The 25,316-nt window shown below is 32.6% G+C and overlaps 1 protein-coding gene across 1 annotated transcript in view; it reads left to right on the top strand.

The window, feature by feature from the left end:
• LOC128225866 (multiple epidermal growth factor-like domains protein 10) overlaps positions 1 to 25,316 on the top strand; it is a 52,260-nt gene that overhangs the window by 16,888 nt on the left and 10,056 nt on the right. The window contains exons 3-12 of the mRNA XM_052935763.1: positions 8,107 to 8,151; positions 9,650 to 9,853; positions 10,210 to 10,350; positions 10,762 to 10,899; positions 11,648 to 11,785; positions 13,383 to 13,532; positions 20,109 to 20,258; positions 21,062 to 21,202; positions 23,839 to 23,988; positions 24,783 to 24,923. Coding sequence (XP_052791723.1) covers positions 8,107 to 8,151; positions 9,650 to 9,853; positions 10,210 to 10,350; positions 10,762 to 10,899; positions 11,648 to 11,785; positions 13,383 to 13,532; positions 20,109 to 20,258; positions 21,062 to 21,202; positions 23,839 to 23,988; positions 24,783 to 24,923 — 1,398 coding nt within the window. The remainder of the gene's footprint in view (positions 1 to 8,106; positions 8,152 to 9,649; positions 9,854 to 10,209; positions 10,351 to 10,761; positions 10,900 to 11,647; positions 11,786 to 13,382; positions 13,533 to 20,108; positions 20,259 to 21,061; positions 21,203 to 23,838; positions 23,989 to 24,782; positions 24,924 to 25,316) is intronic.

Below are 25,316 nucleotides of genomic sequence, written 5' to 3'. Positions count from 1 at the left end.
GAACCAGCGGCACGGATTGAATTTGTTATGTTATTCAAGTTTATCTCTCCATGAATGTTGATACAAAACAAAATAGAATAAGGATATTTAAAGCATATTTGCTTTCACTTAAGATTGTCAAGGACGGATTTATAAGTGTTATCAATGTTTATTCTTACGTTTTAAGTGCCGAAGCTGCCAAACGTTGAGTGATTTATACACAGTCTTTCTCCCTTGTTCGATTCGGTCATATATCGTTTAAACTTTGTTTAATAACGTTGCTTTGTTTTGTACTTACGAAACACATACGACGGCTTTTTATTTAAAAATGGCAACTTATCTCAATCTCATAGTTTCATAATAGAAGTAAGAGAACAGCGAGGTCATCAACATTCGTTCAAAACATTAACTCGGGGGAGCTTTTATTTACGACCACGTTTGGAAGGATATACTATTCAAAACATTTGTATAAAATGGTCACACCGTGATACATTATAACAGAGCGCCTGATGTTTAATGCCCACAAGCTGTATCCAGACACTTAATTATACTCGTTCGTGTCGTGTACAGAACTAAAATGCAGCATGACAAAACATAAGCTACCATTGATTTGTTTTATTAGTAATAAATTATGAGAAAGCATATGATAGTTCTCTTAACATTGTTCTGTGCATTTTATAAACTTGATTTTATAATAGCAAATAAATAATATAGTATTCATATATAAAATTATGCTTGTTTATACTGTCAATGTCGTTCGGTGGTGTACTCCGCTTGTGGCCGTGTTGTCTTGAATCAGAAGTGAATATATGGTCGATTAAAGGCAGTCGCACTTGTCAAATCCAAAGTTAATTGCCCAGTGTTCTATGTGACCGTTCAAATTTGTGACCCCAAAATGAAATTAAAACTGATTTATTGATTTTTAATGTAGAGTACGTAAGATATGTCTTCTTGTATTATGATAAAGTTATGTGTACTAGTTATCAAGTTGAGGCTTGATATTATATTAAGATATATGCAGACATTGAGCTGCCAATTGACACTGCTCCCCCAAGGAGTAATTTTAAAGGTTATGTTTTCTCAAAGCTTAAGCAAAACGCTACGAAATAATAAAAGTTAATGTTTATTCTCTGAAGGAGGGTGCGTAAGTGAGTAACGGACATTAGTACTACGCTACCTATAGGTTTGTTTTTTATATTTTTCTCGCTATTATTTATTACATGTTTTATTATGAGCGTTTAAGAGGAGAAAGGATAGTAAATCATCGTTGTTAATTTTTTGGAAGGTTTTTCTCATAACTCAAACCGCACGAATGTGTGTATATTTCGTTACTTATAAAATTTAACACAAAAACAATGTTTTGTTTAAAGAAAAATATGTAATACAAAGTTCTAAAACAATTAAAGTCATGTCATATTGCTTTGTAAAAGAGGTATGCAATATTTTGAATAGGTTTAAGACGATTGATCAATATACCCCTAAACTTTCGTATTACTGTGTGGAAAACGCGGGTATAATTTACGTTACATCTAGTTATAGTTAGCCCAATAACGATTCATGCTGGTAAAAAAATAGTCTGAAATTAAACAATGTTGTCATGCACACTTCATATTCTGTTGTTGTTGTTGTTTTCTAATTTGAAACCAGTAATATAACATACGTTACAATTACTCGGTACTAAGACAGCAAAAATTGATCTAACAACAGCTCACCCAAGTGAGAATGCTGCACACATATCAGACGGCAATGCAACACTTCTGCGCCTATTACTGCGATTCAATTAATTCATTTGAACGCAAAAGAAACAGGTATACGCCAACATTCTTCATATCAGGTCCTAACGGACTAATAGACTTTTATGGGCAACGATAACAAAACCGAACTGCTACGCATACTTTTCGATCAATTGTTAACTGACACATTTACTAAAGACGACCGTTGTATCTACTATGTCCTTGGCGAAATGTGTTACAGTCTCACCAGTCTTTACGATGTCGATGTTGAAATAAATCCCGAAACAGCTTTGTTTTTGTCATTAGTCAGACACAAACAATGTCATTGTAAGGTGTACGGCAACCATTATCCTAGTGATGCACACGAAGTATTCCGGATCATATTTGATATTTCAGTAGGTAACAAGCTACGTCTTTTGAATGTTACTGAGATGGCTAAAAACAAAAAAGGGAAGACAGTTGTTAAGTTTTAACAGCCATGTATAGCTTCACGAGGTGTGATACAACAAGTAGAATGGTTAGAAGAAAATGGCGCCACTTAAATTCTTGAAGCAAAATAGCAATACCAGTTTGATACACTGTCTTAATATGGTCACCTTCTTGATCTTGTTCCTTCCTTCCTTTAAGATCTTGATAACGTTTTGGCTGATGAGGTTTTCCAGCAGCTTTTATGGACAATGTTCAAATTGCTAGCGCCAAAATCAATCGCCTGTGGTATGTACTATGAAAAACAATCCAGTGTAGAACATGTCATACATGACACCCGTTTCATTACTTGTTGAAATTTGAAAATAAAAATACGCTAAGTTTAGAAGTCCACTTCTGATTAAGTAAACACTTAATATTCCATTTGATGAAGAACTTTAAAAAAGCAATATGTTGGAGTTGAAGGCAAGCAAAGCGTGATTTATAACATATAATCTCAAACGCCTAAATGTGCAAATGAGTGCGTGATAATTGACTGATAAAAGTTTCAATCGGTAAAATATTTCATGTTTTTTTTACATATTACTTGTGTCAATGTTGAAGCATATTTGAGTTTATACAAAGCACTAACGTATTTGGGAGAAGGGGAGGGGATGGGTCCGCTCCAATCGTCTTAGTCCAGTAGTGTTATATACACCAATACATTTTCCAAATAAACATTATTTTACCAATGTTTAAGTACAGATATGAATGCAAAACACAAAAATACACCATTTACAAATAAATATAATCACCAAATTTTGCGGAGAAAACCTAACCCCTAATAAGCACATTTTAACAATATGCTTCGGTTTTCCCGACCTCTGTTATACTGTACTCAAAATGTATTCTGGCGTCCACTCATAATATGTATTTGCATCAGGTGAATTATTTAAACCTCATCACATAAAGCGTGAAAATGTCCTACAAAAACAAGAGCGAGAACCTTTTACGATCAAAATAAATAAAACAAATACCAGTGATGTGTTGCCGCTTTTCAACTGAATAATGTTTTGCTACGTAGCTATCAATTTTGTTTTGTTTTTATAAAGGTTTATCTTTTTTATCAAAACCAAAATCATATGTTATTCTGTTTGCTTTAATGATTTTATGATGAAAAAGCGAAAAAAAAATTGTCGAAAACTGACATAAACTTAATATCGATGTGTACAATGCATTGAAACTTACTAACTGAAGTACCACATAGTTTACAAATAATTTATTTTTCGCCGTTTTTTCGTATTTTTCCATTAAAAAGGTTACTAGGTATGTCTACCTAGTAGTATTCGTCCCTTATGCGTGATGCTAGTCGATGTTATCACGTGATATTATCAAGTTAGGTATGTAGTTAAATATTCCAACTGTTTAGGGTAAGCCTTCGTAGCACAGTGGATACAACACTGCTTTGCAATTTTGGCGATACCGGTTCGAATCCGGTCTCCGGCTCAATTTTTTTTTTACATTTTGGTATATTTTTTTACAATTATGATATCAAAAAGTAAAACATTTTATTAAATAATTGTCCTGAGATTCGTTACAGAAAAAAAACTTTTTTGGTGCCAATCTGTTGTACAGTCCCTTTATGTCAAACGAGTTAACCGATAGCACACACTTGTCTTCATTTTATGCTGCCTCCGATTATGCATATATAATTAATTATAAAATCATATGTAAATGATAGCACAACTGTTCAATTGAATCATGAATGTATAAAAGATAGATATGTGAGTCCGTTTCAAAGCGGTCACCTCTAAATGTGTTATGATATAAATTGAAGCATTAGATGTATATCTGTGTTGTTTTGTATATTGTTACTCTTTTAGAAGTGTTTGTTGGCCCTAGGCCTTGTACCTTATAGCAAGGCCTTTTGGGTTACGTTTTATTACGGTAATAATTAGCTGGGTCTGCATTATTTCTTTTATCGAATCTTTCATACAACATTATTTCAACCAATATATTTAACCAAACACAATTATCATGTTTCTCAAAATCAATTACAATCGTTTTGTGCATGCCTCGTTTAATAAGGAGAGTTTAAAATGGTTGATGAAATATAAAAACTAAGTAAGATAATTATTTAACAGGCAGGATTGTGACAGGTTGGTCCGCTCTATCATGTGTACATGTTACTATCTTTTGTTTGTTTGACTTTTGATAACGTTAAGGTATTTTAACTGATAGAAATAGGTTGAAAGCTTCCTTGTTTATATAATTGTGTTGTGTTCAGAATGAGGATTAAGAACAATAAAATATTGAGGTAAGCGTATTTTCATTTCGTATAAAATAAAGATATGCAAATATCTGTACGAAATTACTGTGTAATTAAGAGAAGACTGTGTATATCGTTCTTGTTGTGAATATTATTTGGCAGATACATATTTAAACAAATCTAAGATAGTTGTGCTTAGTATGGATGGTATATGATACATTTTTTTTTCGCTAAATATGTTTCGTGTTCGAAATATAATTAGTCCAGTGAGATGGCAGATTTGACAAATGTGCTTAAAATTAAATTGGGGAATCAGAAGCAAGCCATTATTGATTCTGATCATGTGTATTGATTGATATAAATCGAAATCGGTAATTATTTGTGTCAATTATGTCTCGTTTCTTGGTATATTTGTTCACGGTAATGCAAGAACATCATATATATATATATATATAGAGAGAGAGCACAATACAACATATTATACTTATAAGTATAATATGTTGTACTGTGCTCTTCATGGATTTACCGAATATTAAATGGCTTTGTTATCATCTCAATATTTGAAACAAGTGGAATTTATTACAAACTTTGATAAATACGTATAGAGTTATTGTCATTTTTAAAATTAATAGATAGTACTATGAAATATTTGGTTTACTTAACTTGTGCAGTCGATGTACATTTTAGTTTTGATATCTAAAAAATTTTATTTTTATTTTTTGTAATGGAACATGTATGCATTGAATCATATGTACACACTATATTGTTCATTTACTTGTCTACATGGGCAAGGGCCTTTTGGAAATCTGCAAATAAATCTTGACCCTTCAATATATATTAATATCTATGCAAAAAGCTACAGAAACATGTTCAGTAGCAAAATGTTTAAACATAAACCCGGTTTAGTGGCAATGGCCAAACGCCAAAGACATAGAACACAAAATCACAAACAAGAAACATAGAACAGAACAAAACTCTTCAAACAGCACAGTGCATAAATACAACATATATATAAAAATAAGTGGTATGTTTATCAAAAATTGTTAGGTACCGCCTTGGAACGGTCAGTAAAATGTAAATTTACTGGGGGTTTAAACCAGTTTATATGCACAAACCTCACTCTTAAAACTTTTTTATCAATATATTTATGTTGGCGCATTATAACGAGATTGATTTTTGCTATATATCATAAAAATAAGTTTTACCTTTTTTAGTGGTATAGATACTGCTGGGCAATGTACTTTTCATTATTGAGTATCTTTTAAATCTTGATCTACTTTTATGTTGGAAGTAGAAGTACTGCGGATGACACAGGTTCTTTCCTTAAAACAGGTCTAGCGTACTGATCGCGTATTGAATTCGACACTCCTGAAGTATCAAATTAGTGCAGCAAATTAAATTAGAAGATTGAGATTTAGTTAACTTAAATCTGGGTCAAACGATGATGTTTTCTTAATAGGCCTTTTCCCCATGCTAGGGAAATACAACTTTGTAAATATTACTAGTTGAAAGATGAAAAAAACGCTGGCTTTGAAAAGCAATGGAACCAGTTCATTTATATAGTGGAGAAAAGAAAAAAACGATGGAAGAATTAGGCCTCGTGAACGATGCATATAAACTTGCTACCCGAAAGATATCAGTGCGGACAAAAATTATAGATTTGTCCTGATAAAACTTCATTTTAAAATGATCATTGAAAAGTATGTCAAAAGAAGAAACATATCAATTGATAAAGATATCATAAATGTCGACTTAATGTAAATTAACCTTGTATAATTTAGAGATAAAACAACCATTAAAAACAAAATTTCAAATAGAAGACTCTGGAAACAAAGAAAAGGACGGGATCCCGAAAGTTATGTTTATTTATCTTTCGTTTTCCTTTTCAGCTAAAAATGATCACTTTTACTCATTTTGCATCGGTAAGGATGAAGACAAAAATACTAGTGTTGATTTGGTTTAGTTCCAAGGTCGTTTTGTCAGGTAGGAATTGTAACAATAAATTTTGTACTCTATACACGTTATGTCATAACAAAAATATAGTAAACGAACCAGCTGATATAAGTGTTCTTATTAGTTTGTTGTTGAATTACACAACTTTACATATGCCAAAAGTTTTCATTATTACTCATCGATTGTAGATCGTGATCTTCTTCAACAGCCTGGCATATCGCCCCAAATTACAAGCTCAAGCCATTACAGCAATTGGTCCGCAGACAGAATTCTCTCTAACTACAGTCAAAGTAACGCTGACTTGTGCCAGTGTTGTGCTGCAATTATAACACCAGGTCATATCGATATAGACCTAAGGCAAACATATTCCGTCAGCCGCGTAGTTGTTCTTGGACGTCTTGACCAAACAACTGGTAAATAGTGTATTATTTTATTTCGTAAACCAACTGTTTTTAGCCAAGAACAGATTTATCCCTTCATGTTATGAAATCTTATATTCAAACAAGAACATAAAAAAAACGAACCTCTAGGACTTATTTCGAGAGTAAAAGTTTCAGTACTAGGGTTTGTCGGCTTATGGACATATTTAGTCAGTGTGCGTTTTGTGCAGTTACTTTACGATTAGCCATGCACTGACTGCATGTTTTGATGAGTCACAATTGTAAAATTTTACTATTTAAATTTTCTCTCATTACTTACAACAGATACAACTAATGTTTCACGTTAAACCTACTACAGAATCGTTTGTTTTCTAAACATCTCCATTTATATTATTACAACTATGTCCAGTTTACCCCAGTAAAACGCCAGTTGACCAATCACAAACATATGTCTTTTTATAGCCTTATCATGAATATGTTACATTCATCATAGTATTGAATGTAAGTTAATAAGTGTATGCTTATCTAAGAAACTGAAAAAAAAAGTTAATATTTAAAATTTAGGTGTTGGAATGTCGTGGTTTATCTGGGAATGAACACATTATGCACTGAATATTTTTGCATACACATATTATAAGATATTCGATGTTTTAATACATTGTTTATTACTATTGGGAGAAGTGTGCGATTATAGCCGTATTAACTAGGTAAGGTAATAGTATCATTGATCGGTAGAACTAGTTTGATGCGTATGCGGTCTGTTTGTGGTGTTTGTATCTTTGTATGTGGTTTTTGTGTAGTTAGTTTATTGTCCTTTGTGCCCTTGTTAGTTCTTTTTTTTAAGCTTTGACTACTGATTTTTGAATAATGTTTTTACCTTCTTTAAGATGTGTATTCTACTTTCTTTAGATATTTTATCCCAACTTTTGTAAATATAAGCATGTGTTTCTCGTATTGATATTAATGCGCTTTTCATCCTTATGTCACGTCCTTCATATCATCCCTAAAATCACATACTTATATCATTGTTCATTTCCACAAATATTGAAGATTTCCTGCTAAAACAGTGTAAGGAAATTGTTGTTAAACTAGATAAATCTGATTCCAGAGGTAACATAAATTCCTCAGGCTATATGCAATCATACAAGCGTGTTTTTTTATTTAGAAGACAACAACTAAAAACTGTTGATATTGTGCTATCTTTTGTTACAAGACCATACTATTTCATTTTTGAATCATGAATACGGAAGTATACAGGTAAATAATCAGCCTCAGGTTCAGGTTAGTTCTGTCCAAGAACCTTTCTCCCTAGCCAATGATAAACTGCTTACTTATAGACTATGCTGTTTAAGTGCTTATTATATATAATGCTTTCCTTCTATTTCAGGTAGCCAGTTTGACAATGTTGTTTTAGCAATACACAACGGGGAAAGTATTACATGGTCCTCCAAAAATAATACAGTCCTTTCCGTGGATTTGTATCCATATAATTTGATACAAATTATAAGACTATCAAGTACACTTCAAAGTGATGGTGTTATGACCATATGCAATGTGAAAGTGTATGGACCGGAATATTGTAAGTAAATATGTTATTTCATTAAATAAACTAATTGCGTATAATGTAATTTGATGATACAATCTTAATGCGATCTGCAATATCAACTATCTAAATCATATTCCATAATTTCATTAAAGTCTTCAATGTAATGGTGCAAATCATGAGTAAAACTGGTCGTTCGTGGAGAGAACAAGTAAGATTGTCGTGCCGTTTAACCTGATGTGGTAGTTAATAAATTAAGGCCTCGTCTAACTGATTGCTCATTGATTAATCGTTATCCACACTACTTATTTAATACTTCCACTGATTGATTTAGAAAAAGGTCAAATGATGACTTTATCGGCAAAGATAAATTGTTGAGCTTGATTAAATTCAGTGCTAGAGAGCTCGAAATCAAAATGGAATAAGGATTATTTTGATTGTTTCACAAAAATTTAAAAATTATAACAACCACACTTAAATGGTGAATGCTACTTTTGAAATTCTTAAATGGATCAAAACGCATAAATAATTCACATTATGCATTAGGTGACACGTAAATAATTCTAGACGTCCTTACATACAGTGACTGGTTTTCCAACCCAATCCTCAGTGTATAACACCGATTGCACGGCCGATAAAGCATTGAATGGCGTCGAATATCCTGGTATAAACGATACACAACTGTGCCAAGCCTGTAGTGTTACAGATGGATTGAACCCGTGGTGGTCACTCGATTTAGGCGGCGAACACCTGATTGGAAGCATTCAAGTTGAGAGAAGAGGTAAACGAGTTAATCTAGCACAAATATTTTTTTTTGTGAGAGACAACTAGACGTATAAAGTTTCGATCTATTCAACGCTCTTAACAATTTATTACAATAACTTATAACATTAAGTAGCTTTATCAAGAACCAGAGGAGCGACTTTCCCAAGGATAGATTGTGAACAGCTCAACAAACGAAAAAAAACACCATTTGATGCTCGTCTTGTATCAGCCACATAATTGAACAAACATTAGCGGTCTTTATTCGAAAAACGTTGTATATTATCTGAAGCAACATAACTATTAAGTTATGGATATGAGATAGGACAAGTTGCGATATAAACTTTTATATGTGTAGCATGAGAATTTGTTTACATTTATCGATACACGATGGTGATGTTGGCGCACTGCTAGACACTGGTTATCTAAAAAAAATCAAATAATAAACATGTTATTAAATATAAGAATATTTTAGTTGTATTTTATTATGTCTAACGAAAGGCTGTATTATGTTTAGCTACATATTTTCAAGGCAAGATGCCAATCCGCCAATAAACTTTATACACAGTAAGGTAATGTATGCACTACGCAATAACGTATGCTTCAATACAATTTTCGCTTTTAGCAAATAATCTACAAAGCAATGGCCTACAAGTTTCTATTACTAACGCATTGGTTGGCAGCAACGTTGTTATCCCAGGGAACATCAGTGTACTAGGATTAGACCAACAGCTGAACCCTCCTAGACTTGCACGTTACATCAACATTACGACCATATCAAGAACACAGGAGTACATGACCCTTTGTGAAGTGAAATTATTTGAAACTGGTACAATACAAATATTAATTAAGTTACTCTTTTTTCATTCTCGCTTTCAGTTTGAAAACAACAACTACGCCTTATTGTTGTATAAACCGTGCAGATACAACTCCACAAACAAGTTTGCTGTTGCTTGTCTCAAATGATGCGTTCAAGTGTAATTTGGCATATTTGTATACCATTTTAACTTACTATTTTAATTATAATAATTTATCCAGATGATTTTATTTAGTCTACATTCAAAAACCTTTAAACATGCCTTATCTATTCCATTAAGGATGACATTCTTAATGCGCGTTAAATGGGAAAAATCACAACGCAATTTGTTTATATCCAATTATATTTGTTATTTTGTTTTTCTACAGATTGCGCCAATGGAACATATGGGGATAAATGCGCTGGAAACTGTAAACATTGCAAAGGAGGTTTTGCACAGTGTGACAATATTTACGGAACATGCAACATGGGATGTGAAACAGGATATGTAGGACTGCTTTGCTTGCATAGTAAGTATTGTATACTTCGTGAATGCATAAAATATCTTAATACATTCGCAAAAGCAAAATTTGACACGAAAAAAACACGATAACTTGTAATTCGTCTTATTTTCGAGACTGAACTCAAGCAAATGAGCCGCCTTTTGGGTATTAAAATTGACACTATATTTCATTAATTCAAATAAATATTCGCACGTTTTATATACTTATCGTCTGCCTGAAGCAATAAACGTTTACTAATGTTTATATACAATCTTAATAAAAGATGATAGTAGTAGCGTCCAAATGTTTAAAAAAGCAAACACGTATTTTACAACTACCGTTTCCGGCCCGATCACAAATGAAACCAATGTTTGATAATGACCTAACTTTAAATTGCTTTTAATTCAGAGATGTAAGTATTTTGTCTTTCCCTTGCAGGCTGCAACACCAGTTCCTACGGTGAAAATTGTACAGAAAGATGCGGGAACTGTTTAAACAGTAGCCGTTGTGATTTGAAAAATGGAAGTTGTCCAATGGGATGTTCACCGGGTTATCGTGGAGTCTACTGTAAACAAAGTACGACTAAAAATTACTTTAATGATGATTTAAAACGGTTACACTCATAGTAACTTTAGATAGGACTCATATACTGAATTAAACTTGGTGCTAAAAATGACCGATAGGATACTTACTTTCTTTTTTCTTTTAGAGAATGTATGTTTAATTTCAATGGTATTTCGACTAAAAAAAACAACGATTTCCGTGCAATTTATTAAGTAAAAGTTTCGGGTAGTCTTGGATATTGCTTGTAGCAAGTAAATGAAAAGACGTACGTTGTGGTTGAATTTGAGGTACATAAATTATTTTAAGCAAAAGTGTCTTATAGCAATTAAACGGCTGAAATAAGCATTAGGTTTGGGCTATTTTGTTGCAGCATAACCTTCAATTTACAAGTGCTCACGTAATTGGGTTAGTATGAACGCAAAATATAATCCGTATATGCTTTTCTTGACCACAAGCGTCCATGCCATGTGTCGATGTGTGAACTGTTGTAACCGGGTGTTTTTACTTTGCGGTATTACTTCAGATGCAAATATTGACTTATAGTCTAATTGTATTGTTTAAGGGTAAATAAATGTATTTAAAAATATCTGCACATGTTCTGGCCGATACAAATATTCCTACACCCTAGAACTCGTGCCAATAGTTTCAAATACAAATTCAAAAAGTTGCACGTTGTAGCGTTCGCTTTTACTATTGATAATGACCTAACTTTAAATTGCTTTTAATTCAGGGATGCAAGTATTTTGTCTTTCCCTTGCAGGCTGCAACACCAGTTCCTACGGTGAAAACTGTACTAAACGTTGCTGGAACTGTTTAAACGGTAGCCGTTGTGATTTGAAAAATGGACGCTGTCCAGGAGGATGTTCTCCGGGTTATCACGGAGTCTACTGTAATCAAAGTACGGATAAAAATACTTTAATGTATACATTATTCATCAAAACCTCAATACCTTGAATCTTTTAAATCAAATTACTGAATAATTGGTTACCATCATGGCAAAGATAAAGGCACATTTCAAATAAATGTATTCTTAGAGAACGTGTTATGTAGTAAATTGTTCGTGCTTGGTCGATCTATAACATGTAAACTACCGTTACACTCATACTTACTTTAGATAGGACTCATGTACCGTAATAAAACTTGGTCTTAAAAAGTTCAATTGGCGACTCACTTTCTTATTTCATTTGGATAATGTATTCTTAATTCCAATGGTACTTCGACTAAAAAAACCGATTTCCGTACAGTTTATAAAGTAAAGGTTTCGGGAAGTGTTGGATATTGGCATGTAGCAAGTAAATGAAAGAACGTACGTTGTGGTTAAGTTTGAGGTACATAGGCCATATTCAAGGTGAATGTGACTAGAATATGAAAAAGATTTACCTCTAAATAATTCTAGCCAAGAGTGACTTGATCGATCCAGTCAGTAATTTACTGTGTTTTCTTGGTGATATATTTCCAAATTACAAAAATATTGAATAATATTATTAGTTACGGGGCAAGTAGGTGACCCGATATGGGATATACGGGACAAAGGAAACCATAGCAGGTGATAGCCATACTAGAACCCGAATATGGTTACCTGCGCCCCGTATATCCAATATCGGATCACCTACTAACCCACAAACGTATATATCACGTTCACAACCTGTTTACATGTTTCATTTATTCATCGGTATCGATAAATAGACGCCATTTTGGTACGATATAAATTTGGGGACCCAATATGGAAAAATATGGGGTCACCGCGTGACCAGTTAGGAACCAATAGCGTTGCGTAATTTATGATGGAGGCGTGATACAGTGAAACATAGTGACTTAACTTATAAACTTCCACGTAACAAAAACGAAGACAACAACTTTTTAAACGAATCAATGTTTGGCACATCAAATCATATCTTAACTGTTTACAGTTTTATGTTTTTTAGACTTAAATCTGATTAAATTAGAATCCGAAAAATTTGCAAAGTTATCAAAACACCTAAACATTTATGGAAGGAAACACACTTGTATATCAGCTAAACTAAATAATGAATCTAAACTCGACATAAATGAAATTTGAAGGATTTTGTATTTTGGACCTCTTTTGCACGTTTAATAGTGATTATCAATTTATGATTCAACATTAGTATACGTGACGTTATGTGCTTATTTAATCTTACTTTTCTTAGAGCTTTCAATTTATTCATTTGCCTACATTGCATATTGTCGAGTTATGGCACTTACACATAAGATTAGTGCAAAATATCGGACATTATAATTAAATGAATTGTCGCAAATATCTTTATTAGCTACTAGAAATTTAAAATAGAAGCAACATATTGAATTCAGTTAAATTCGGTTCAGATAAATATTTTCTTTCTTGTAATTTTAATGTTAACTTAATCATTTATTAGCACAATTGTATCATCTAAACATTTTTGAATTATGCTTAGAATAAACTGTATTTTACTGGATGAAGAGATGTTTTCTCACTTAGTTTTCTCTTTCTGTTTCAGCATGTACAGCCGGTAAATATGGACTAGGGTGCCAGAACAGTTGTAGTGAAAATTGTCGGAACAATGACACATGTAATTTTATTAATGGTGTATGCTCAAACGGCTGTGTAGCGGGTTTCGATTTCTCTACAGATAATACATGTAGACAAGGTAAATAAGAAGAAACAGACTTATAAATGTTTATAATTAGAAAAATAACTACAATTTCAAGGGATGATTTTTTATCCATATTTGCAAAATCATTTTACAACTCTAGATGGATAAAATGTGGGTTTTTTGCGCAAAGGGTTTTATAGTGATAAAATCAATTTTATTTTGTTAACTGATAAACATCCCGTTTATACAATTATGATACTTTTCGATCATTTAACCTTTCTTATCTTTTTGTTGAACAAAACTTACTTTAACATTAACTTATCGCTTCAACTGTAAACCATTTCATGTGAAGCCAATATTTTTTATTGACTTTAACGCGGTACTGGGTTTAGTTGAAAGGGATGTCAGTGTTTTTATCTTTCACTTGCAGTCTGCAACACCAATTACTACGGTGAAAACTGTGCAAAACGTTGTGACAACTGTTTAAACGGTACCCGTTGTGATATGAAGAATGGAAGCTGTCCAGGAGGATGTTCACCGGGTTATTTTGGAATGTACTGTAATCAAAGTACGGTTAAACATTTTAATTCAGTTTACAGATAATTCTATAAACCCAAAATACTCGGAATCCTTATATCTCAATTATAAGTGACCATAATCATTATGGCTAAAGTAACGGACATTTTTAAACAAACTCATTCTTAGTAAACGTGTCATGTAGTAAATAATACGTACTCGCATTTTTATAAACAAATCCTTGCAAATCCGTTATGCTAACTGTTGCCTATGATCGGACAAACATCATCCAAACAGCATATATATTTAAGGACATACGGTCGTACTGTTTGTGTAAGTTAATGGAATGCTCATATCATCCTTAGTTAGAACTGATTTACCATTATTAAACTTGGTAGCACTATCACATGAACAATTACATTGTTATATCGTTAGGAGTATGTATTGTTAAAGCCATTTTTATTTTCACTAAAAGTAGAAAAAAATACTCTCCGCTCAATCATTTAAGTTTTAGTGTAGGATTGGGACTTGGTATGTCGGAAGTTGATACAAATACGTATGTTGGGACTGTATTTGAATACACAGGCCACGGTCAAGGCTGAAATATGAAGAAGGTTACATCTCAATAATTCTAGCAAGGAGTTACATATAGCAACGGAATTTTGTATGTAGCAAGTTTAGGAATACAAATTGGGATTGTTTTTGAGGTTGGTCTCTGTTATTTAAAATAGAAAAATACAGTTTCAACTCAATTACTTGAATTAGGAATGCTGTATAAATATGAGTACTTGGTGTAGCTAAAGCTCAAGTGGAGACATGTCTTGGGATTGCATTTGGGATTGTTTGGCTCAGGGTATCGGTTGTTATCATTGAAGTAAAGGAAACGCCATAGTTTTAAAACAATTATTTGGGTTTATCATGTTTTGTAATTCACTAAGTGAAAACATGTCTTTGGATTGCATTGTAGCTGGGTCGACATCAAGGTGATTATTGTTGTTTTTAAGATTATATACCTTATGCGGATATAAACTATCGATGTTGTTGTTCGAATTGAACTAACAAGGCTTAAGGGTGTTAATTGTATTTCTGAACCCCCAGATAAGTGGACGAAAATATTGCCCACGCGCAAATATAAGAATCTGTGTGAAACTACTTTTTAATTGTCATCACAGTATTACCTTTAAAACATAAACAATATCCTTTACTTTAAAAACAACAAAAACACATTATTGCGATAATAAAATATTATATGGGTGTGAATTAATCGTTATTACATATCGATGTCTGATAAGCTTCGGAAAACATGCCTTAATTTCGTTGTAAATAAATGTTTACATATTATCTATTTCATACGTTTCCACTGTCATTCAGTGTTTAATATAAAAATCAAAAATGAATTGTATTTTAAGGACACATCAATTTGGTGCATTTCGGATTTAAAATTAACCAATGAGTTGTTGGGGTTTTAGATATAGTACATGACTGACTATATACAAATCTGTCTCATACAATACGTCAAAACTGCGCCAAAAAATGAAATTGTAAGTAGACAATTAGAGAGGAACAATTCGCCAAGTAAGTTTCAATTTTACTTTCACATTCTTTTAAGACCTCTTTAAAGAGTAACAAACATTCATTGAGACACCTAGTGGTTTTTGTAAAGGACAATGAGTGTCACTCACTGCAGTGCAATACCAGCATATTAGAGCCGGGCAGCTCTACCCCGATCTAATCTCTAAATATTGGTCAAGCAAGGTTCATATTGGAATATCATGAAATATGCATGGATGGTTCATGAATAAAGTCATGAATAAGTCATGATAATTTGCATGGAAATTGAATGACACTTTTTTACATTCATGAAAGTGTTCATGAAATAGTAGTTCATGAACCAGTCAGGGTTAATGAACACATATGTCATAAGGTTCATAAAGCAGTCAGAGTAAATAAACACAAGATTTATGAAGTGCATAAACCAAATACAGTTCTTAAAACCACACACAGTTCATGTGCACCCGAATTCATGAATTAATACAAGTTTATGAATTACATTATAGGTTGAAAATATAATAATAATAAAAACACGACAATGCAAAATAACTAGTCTAAGACTTTTAATGCAATCAAAAATTATAACCAATTATTTATATATATGCCTTAAAAATATGCTAAAGTCAGTTATCTGCTTTTGTTTATAACATATAGTTTTCTTTAAGATGTACGAACTTCAACAAATAAAGATTAGTGAATCTCCACCTCCCCCAACTCTTGAATGCAATACCAAACTGTACCTTAACACATAATATGACTGCATATGATTCATCAACATTAAAGCCATATGCGACGAAAACGGAATTTTCACATATCACAAATTAAATTCCTAAATGCATACTATCAAACATTTTCTTTTTGAACAGATATTCCTCTCAAAGTAGCACAATGAAACATTTCCCAACAAATCAAAGCATTCTTCATATCAGTCAATGACATTCAAGGACACCTTCTTCCAGGTATGCATACTTTGCGGACGTTACAAAGTACTTGATTTCAATCCGATCTCACGCCTATAGATATGTTTCATCACACATATTTTGAAATATCCTGATTAATTATAATCAACATGATTATGCGAATTTAAATCCACAATAAGTGCTCATCCATTCGCAAAGGTATCGCATTCGCAACAGTGTCATTCATTGACCAATGTTTTTTTGCAAGTCAAATATCGTATTGTTTTCTGGCTGGAATTTTGTAAAAGACGGTTCAACATTAGCTCAACAAGGTTTCGTTTGGTTTAAATATATTTTATTGAGCAAAATATATCAACATTTCAATACAAACACATAATCAAATATCAGGATTGGAACGGTAGAAATAAACTAATAGAGTTCCTTTCCCTGTTATGATAAATTACAATTAGCATTTGAGGCGGATATTGGTAATGGAGTTATAATCATATAAATAAACAAGCTCATATTATATAATGTTTAAAATTTAGGCAATTGATTGATAGACTTTAAATGCAATAACATTTATTGTAGAAAAACAACTTTATTCTAAATTAATCAACTGTATTGAGGCAGAAAAAAATATAGTATGAGAAAGAACGAAGAAGAAAAGAAGGAGAGGCAAAGTAAAAGATGTGTGAGTGTTGGTGGTTTGAGTCGATCACTGGCTTTCAAATCTTTTTGACAAATAAATAAAACGATTAACTGCATCAAACAGAGTACTGTTTTGCTCTTCAGTCAGTGTGTCATCACCATATAGTAAGCAACGGAGGGTAACCTCACTTAGAGATTGAACAGTATTAAACATATTTTGGCTTTGTTCAGTAAAGAGAGGACAAATAAAGAGATAGTGGTATGTTTTCTCCTGTCTTTCACACATGCATAATGGTGAGGGAACAATATTTGTAACATAGAAATGGTGATTCAGGGAACTACAATCGTTGCGTAGGCGAGTGTGCAGGACCTGAAGCCGGCGTTTCCCGTAATAAAATATTCTAAGTGTTTTGGGCTTATCAGAATAGAGGTATGATTTTAAACCAACGATATAGTTTATAGCCTTTGCGTCAACTGGAAGAGAATCCCATGCAGAAACAAGGAATGAAATCATATACAAAGATGTGCGGGCTCGGAAACTAGATATATTGGATAAATTTCTAAGTGTTCTTGATGAAGCTTGACGTCTGTCTGGGGAACCAAAACCGACAAGCTATCTGGCGTATAACCATTTTTCATTTTAAAGAAGAGAAGAAGTTTGTGTTTCTCGCGTCTAGTACTTAAAGTTTCCCAACCAGATTCAATTTGTAGTAAATACAGAGAAACAAGTCTAGTACAACAAGTAACTATACGTGCACATTCGTTTTGTATTTTATCCAATTCGTCTTGTTCGTATTGTGTACAATTATCCCAGATAGCATCTGCATACTCCAAGATAGGCCTAATAAAGGAAAGAAATATTACCTCCAGAGACCGCCTATAAAGTTGATAACGAAGACGTTTCATTATATTAACTCTGGACCAAGCTTTATCTTTGATATAGTTAATATGAGCATGCCAACTGCAATCATCAGAGAGAAAAATGCCAAGATGTTTGTGAGATTCAACAGAAGGAACAGCTGTGTCGAATATATTCACTGGTGGGTGAATGGGTTTGTTTCTATTACGAGATATGACCATTGATTCTGATTTTGATGGATTGAACTTAACGAGCCATTTGTCAGCTCAGAGAGATATTTTGTTAATATCATTCTGTATTTTTAAGGCCGTAGACGGAGGGGAGTCGACAATAACAAAGAGACTCGTATCATCCACAAAAAGATTTATATTTGAATCAACCTCCTTAACAATATCATTGATGTATACGAGAAACAAAAGAGGACCTAGAATTGATCCCTGTGGGACTCCAGCTTTAATCTCATATAATATGGAAGTAGCTCCTGGAATAACAACGCGCTGAGACGCGAAAAGTCCTGCTTGTTCAAGTTTGTACAATAGACCACGATGCCAAACCTTATCAAAGGCTTTAATTATATCGACAAAGACAACTCTGATTTCAAGTCCATCGTCGAGAGCTTGACAAAATGTATTATTGAGATAAGTTAACTGGTTAACAGTAGAGTCAGTAAGGTTTCGTTTATATCAAAGGATAAAACGAGTGGTTATCATTACCTCTTTGCATATGTCTATTATAAAGATAGCAAGGCTTCTTGCATGCACTTAATAAGTTTATTCGGTCATACTCAGAATGAATTGAGTGACAACAAGTAACAACATACTGAAAATAAACAATATGTCAATAACAAATACAACATCATCAATACACTGCAACACTGCATAGTTTGATAGATTTGCTAATAAGTCTATTTTACAATCCATACTTAATGTACTTAGTGGCCGCATAATACTTAAAGGATTAAACAATGAAAAATAATGCTGACATCAACAGGTTATCCAACAATTCTCGCACTTAAGTCAGATCTCGTCTCTCTATCCTTAATGATGTCAGCGATATGTTGGACTGCAAATCAAATGCATTACAACTTCATGCAAAATGCGAGGGAACTTTAGGGTTTAATTCAACCATACTATTTGAACTTGCATTTATGAAACCCATGACCGTATTATATACATTAACAAGCTACAAAATACTGCCGAATGGAAAAATTCCAGTTCAACTCTTTAGACGAAATGATTTTTTTTCTCAAGACATAACTCTTTATTTCACAGCTTTGAATAAAGACAGGTTACATACCACTGATTTAAAAAGCATTCCTTTTTTGTTTGTTGAGGTGTTCTATAATATAGAAGTATTGTTATCAAATAAATACAAATTATACTTAACTCGTCTTATGAACATTTTGGGAGCAATTGCAGTACTCAATTTGGTTCAATAGTGTTCTATGATTGTTCTTGAATTAACACATATGGAACCAATTTCAGTTCTAGATATGTTCCATTTTTGTTCCAGATATATATTTAAGAGATTATAAAATTAGTTAGCTATATAAAGATCTAGATCAGTTCTAGACCTGTTTTGATTGTAGAACTTAGGTTTTCAGATGTAACTCTTTGTAATTCAGAGGAAGCAATGGTTAATGAAAATAAAGTACTTTCTCCTTTTTGATCCAAGATTTTTGCTAGTACAACTGTATCGTTTAAGTTCAAGATCACTTTATGGTGTTGCTAATACAAAAGCAGAAAATGTAATCTTATAAATATTTTTAAATGTTGATTACTTCAGTCAGGTTCAATAATAAAGATCATAATGTAAAGTTTTGTACAATATTTAAACATATTGGAAAATTAATAATTATTTATTAAAAGGTCATGAACACTTCTACACACCACTGAGGTACAAATGAACTATTTCTGAACATGAACAGTTTTATATTCATAAATTGAATAGCTTTTACGAAACTAGGCAATAAAACAGCATATCAAATTCAATCTTGTTCAATTATATATTTCCTTAATAGAAATATTCATGTTTACCTAATTACTTGTTAGTACCCTTGTATCATTTTACTATGATTTAGGAATCATGCCTACAATGCTTTTTTTTACGGGATGAAGCGATGTATTCTCACATATTTTACCCTTTTTATTACAGCATGTACGACCGGCGAATATGGCCTAGGGTGTCAAAACAGCTGCAGTGAAAATTGTCGGAACAATGAAACATGCAACTTTATTAACGGTGTATGCGCAAACGGCTGTGTAGCGGGTTTTGACTTCTCTACGGACGATACTTGTAGATTAGGTAAAAAAAAGGAACACTCTAAACAATAATAACAATTAGAATAAATTACAACATTTACACATTTGATATAAAAACAAGGTCAAGGCATAAAATATATTATCCATATTTGCAAAACGAATGCTTTTAAAACTCTAGATGGATAACATATGTTATCATTGCGTATAGTGATAATAGTGATAAGATCGATTTATCTTTTTAACTGATATACCACCCAATCATACATGTGTGATACTTTTCGATCGTTTAAACCTATTATACTTTTTTGGTGATAAAACATCAGCAGTTTAAAATCATGGAGTAGTGACTACAGTTAATCAAGTAGAAGTATCTTGTTCAATAATGTTAAACGATGTATAGAATATCAAAATGTTTAAATTAAAACTAAAATTCTAACAGTTTTGAAATACTGATACATATCTGTTTCTGGTATCGACGCAAAGCTTTGGTATACACTTTCACAAAACTTTTAAACATCCGTTAAGGATTGTAATCCTCGAATAGTCTTCAGGTGTTTTGTATCGAGCAAACAGTATGGAAAATGCATTATAAGTAAGTTACCGTGACTGTTCATGTTCCTCAATGGGCATTTTTTCATGACTTCTTAAAATTGGCTCTAGTACTGGTCTGAACCCAGGAAATTGAAGTAAGTGTGATTCCTATCAAATTGTAGGTGACTTCACAACAAAGATTAAACAACATGAGTATGCAATAAACGTTCTATATGCACTATCAGACGAACCTGCCATCATCCCTGTCAGATTTATTTGTTGATTCTTGTAAACGAATGTGATTTTTATACACAGCATGCGCTGACGGATATTACGGACAGGGTTGCTCCATCCACTGCGGTTATTGTTCGAGTGGAGCGATATGTGATAAAGTATCAGGAGACTGTCCATCAGGCGGATGTGAGCCTGGGTACAACGGACTCAAATGTGATCAAGGTTTGTTAACTTTGTACTAATATCGTGACCTATTTTAATTCACAACACGTCTTATATTTACCTGTACAAATAATTTAAAGAAAGAAACAACTCTCAAACAGGAGGATATGAACAGGTTCAAAGGAGTCAGTTAAACACCAGTATTTATATCGCGACCTGGGTGTATTTTTTACCTTAAGTTAGATAATATCTGATCATAAGATATATTCTTCTCATTTTTGCAGTTGTCAGCTTCCCCATGTGTGCTAAAATTGATAAATTGAATAATGTTTCGATTCATTTGATTATTCACGTTTTATGTCCTCATTAGCTGGGGACTTGTTTTTGTTGTTGTTGTGCACACACATAATATAATCTTTAAATTCATTAACTAAGTTCTTAAAACCACACACAGTTCATGCACACCGTAATTCATGAATCAATAAAAGTTCATGGATAACATTATATTTATTAAGTTAAAATAGAATAACAATAAAAACACGACAATGCAAACAAACTAGACTTTAATTGCGAGCAATCAAAAAGTATATCCAATCATTTATTTATATGCCTTAACATATGCTATAGTTAGTTATCTGCTTTGCTTATAACATACATTTTAAGATGCACGATCGAACTTTAACTTATACAAAGTATTGAATATCCACCTCTCCCAACTCTTGAACGCAATATCAATCTGTACCTCAACACATAATATGACTATATATGATTCATCAACATTAAAGCCGTATGCGACGAAACCGGAACTTTCTCATTTCACAAATTAAATTCCTAATTGCATAATATCAATCATTTGCTTTTTGAACCAAATATTTTCTCAAAGTTGTACAGTAAAACATTTTCAAACAAATCAAAGCATTCTTCCTGTCAGTCAATGAACTTCAATGACACCTTTTTCTTCCGACTGTGCGGACGTTAAAAAGTACCTGATTCCAATCCGATTTCAAGCCTTTAGATATGTTTCATCCCACATATTTGTGAAAAAACTCCTGATTAATTATAATCAACAGGATTATGCGAATTTAAATCCACACTTAGTGCTCATCCATTCGCAAAGGCATCGCATTCGCAAAAGTTTCATTCATTGGCCAATAACGTTTTGCAAGTCAAGTATCGTATTGTTTACTGGCTTGGATTATGTAAAAGAGGGTTCATCATTAGCTCAACACGGTCTCGTTTATATCCAAAGGATCAAAGCCATCGAAAGAGTCATCCGAATGGTTATCATCACCTCTTGGCATTTGTCTATTATAAAGATAGAAGAACAAAGCTCTCAGTATGAATCGTGTGACAACGAGTAAGAACATACTGAAATTAAACAATATGTCAATAACCAAAACAATATCATGAATAACACAACACTGCCTAGTTTGATACTTTTGCTAAGAAGTATATTATACAATCCATACTTAATGTAGGATGTGTGTGCTTAGTGGCCGCAAACTACTAAAAAGATTAAACAATGAAAAATAATGCTGACATTAACCAGTTATTCAACACACGAATCTATTGAACCAAATGTTCTCGCACTTAAGTCAGATCTCGCCTGTCAATCCATCATGATGTCAGTGATGTGTGAGACTGCAAAGAAAATGAGTTACAAGGTCATGTAAAATGCGAGGTAACTAATGGGTTTAGTAAAACCATGCTATTTGAACTTGCATTTACAAAACCCATGAAAGTACTTTACTTAACAAGTTACGAAATGCTGCCGAATGGAAAAATACAATTCCAATTCAACTCTTAAGACGAAATGATTTTTTTTTTCAAAACAAAACACTTTACTTCACAAGTGTTCTGTTATACAGAAGTATTTAACTCTTCTTATGAACATTTTGGGAACGCAGTACTCAATTTGTTTCGGAAGTGTTCTATGATTGTTCTAGAATATTAAATAAAAACACATATGGAACCAATTTCAGTTCTAAATATGTTCCATTTTTGTTCCAGATTTGTGATTTGTAAGATCACAAAATTAGCTATATAATGATCTAGCTCAGTTCTAGTCCTGTTTTGATTGTAGAACTGAGGTTTCCAGATGTAACTCGTAGTAAGTAAAAGGAATAATGGTTAATTAAAATAAAGTACTTTCTCCTTTTTGATCCAAGCTTTATGTTATGCAACGTTTAAGTTCCAGATCACTTAATGGTTTGCGAATACCAATGCAGAAATTGTAATCTTATAAATATTTTTAAATGTTGATTACCTAAGTCAGGTTCAATAATTAAGATCATAATGTAAAGCATTTGTTTATTTTTTTCAATATTTAAACATATAGGAAAATTAATAATTATTGATAAAGAGGTCATGAACACTTCTAGACACCACTAAGGTTCAAATGAATTATTTCTGAACGTGTTCATGAATATTGCATGCATGGTTGGAAATCTTGAAAAGTTCATGAACTTGCACAGTTTTATATTCATAAATTGAATAGCTTTTACTAGCAAATAAGACACCATATCAAATTCAATCTTGTTCAATTATATATTTCCTTAATAGAAATATTCATGTTTACCTAATTACTTGTTAGTACCCTTGTATCATTTTACTATGATTTAGGAATCATGCCTACAATGCTATTTTTTACGGGATGAAGTGATGTATTCTCACATATTTTACCCTTTTTATTACAGCATGTGCGACCGGCAAATATGGCCTAAGGTGTCAAAACAGCTGCAGTGAAAATTGTCGGAACAATGAAACATGCAACTTCATTAACGGTGTATGCGCAAACGGCTGTGTAGCGGGTTTTGACTTCTCTACGGACGATACTTGTAGATTAGGTAAAAAAGAAGGAACACTCTAAAAAATAATTACAATTAGAAAAAATAAAATATACACTTTGATATAAAAACAAGGTCAAGGCATAAACTATATTATCCATATTTGCAAAACGAATGCTTTTAAAACTCTAGATGGATAACATATGTTATCATTGTGTATAGTGATAACAGTGATAAGATCGATTTATCTTTTTAACTGATATACCACCCAATCATACATGTGTGATACTTTTCGATCGTTAAACCTATTATACTTCATTGGTGATCAAAACATCAGCAGTTTAAAATCATGGAGTAGTGACTACAGTTAATCAAGTAGAAGTATCTTGTTCAATAATGATAAACGATTTGAAGAATATGTAAATGTTTAAATTAAAACATAAACTCTAACAGTTTTGAAACACTAAATATCTGTTTCTGGTATCGACGCAGGGCTTTGGTATAAACTTTCACAAACCTTTTTAACATCCGTTAGGGATTGTTATCCTTGAATAGTCTTCAGGTGTTTTGTATCGAGCAAAAATATGAAAAATGCATAATAAGTAAGTTACCGTGACTGTTCAAGTCCCTCAAAGGGCATTTGTCATGGCTTCTTAAAATTGGCTCGAGTACTGGTCTGAACCCAGGAAACTGAAGTGAGTGTGATTCGTATCAAATTGCAGGTGACTTCAAAACAAAGATTAAACATTATTAAAATGCAATGAACGTGTTGTATGCATTATCTGACGAACCGCTACCATTCCAGTCAGAATTAGTTGTATATTGTTATGAATAAATGTAATTTTTATACACAGCCTGCGCTGACGGAAATTACGGAGAGGGTTGCTCCACCCACTGCGGTAATTGTTCGAGTGGAGCTTTATGTGATAAAGTATCAGGAAACTGTCCATCAGGCGGATGTAAGCCTGGGTACAAGGGACTCAAATGTGATCAAGGTTTGTCAACTCAGTAATAATATCGTGACCTAGTTTTATTCACAAAGCGTGTTATGTTTACTTTTACAAATATTTTAAAGAAAAAAAAAAACAACTTCAAGCAGGAGGATATGAACAGGTTCAACAGAGTCAGTTCAACAACAGTATTTATATCGTGACTTGGGTATATTCTTTGCCTATAGTTAAACAATATTTGATCTAAAGGTTTTTCTTGAGATATATTTTTTCTCTTTTTTGCAGTCGTCAGGTTTCCCATATGTGGTAAAATTAATAAATTGAATTATTACCTCTTCAGTTGATTATTCATGTCCTCATTAGCTGGAGAATTGTTTCATATAAAATATAGCGACAAATTTTGTTGTTTACATAGTCGTTATTAAAATCGTTCGTGAA

Source organism: Mya arenaria, chromosome 3 (genome assembly GCF_026914265.1).
Source record: "Mya arenaria isolate MELC-2E11 chromosome 3, ASM2691426v1".
NCBI lineage: Eukaryota > Metazoa > Mollusca > Bivalvia > Myida > Myidae > Mya > Mya arenaria.
Note: the sequence above shows the minus strand (reverse complement) of the source record. Positions and strands in the feature narration are given on the sequence as shown.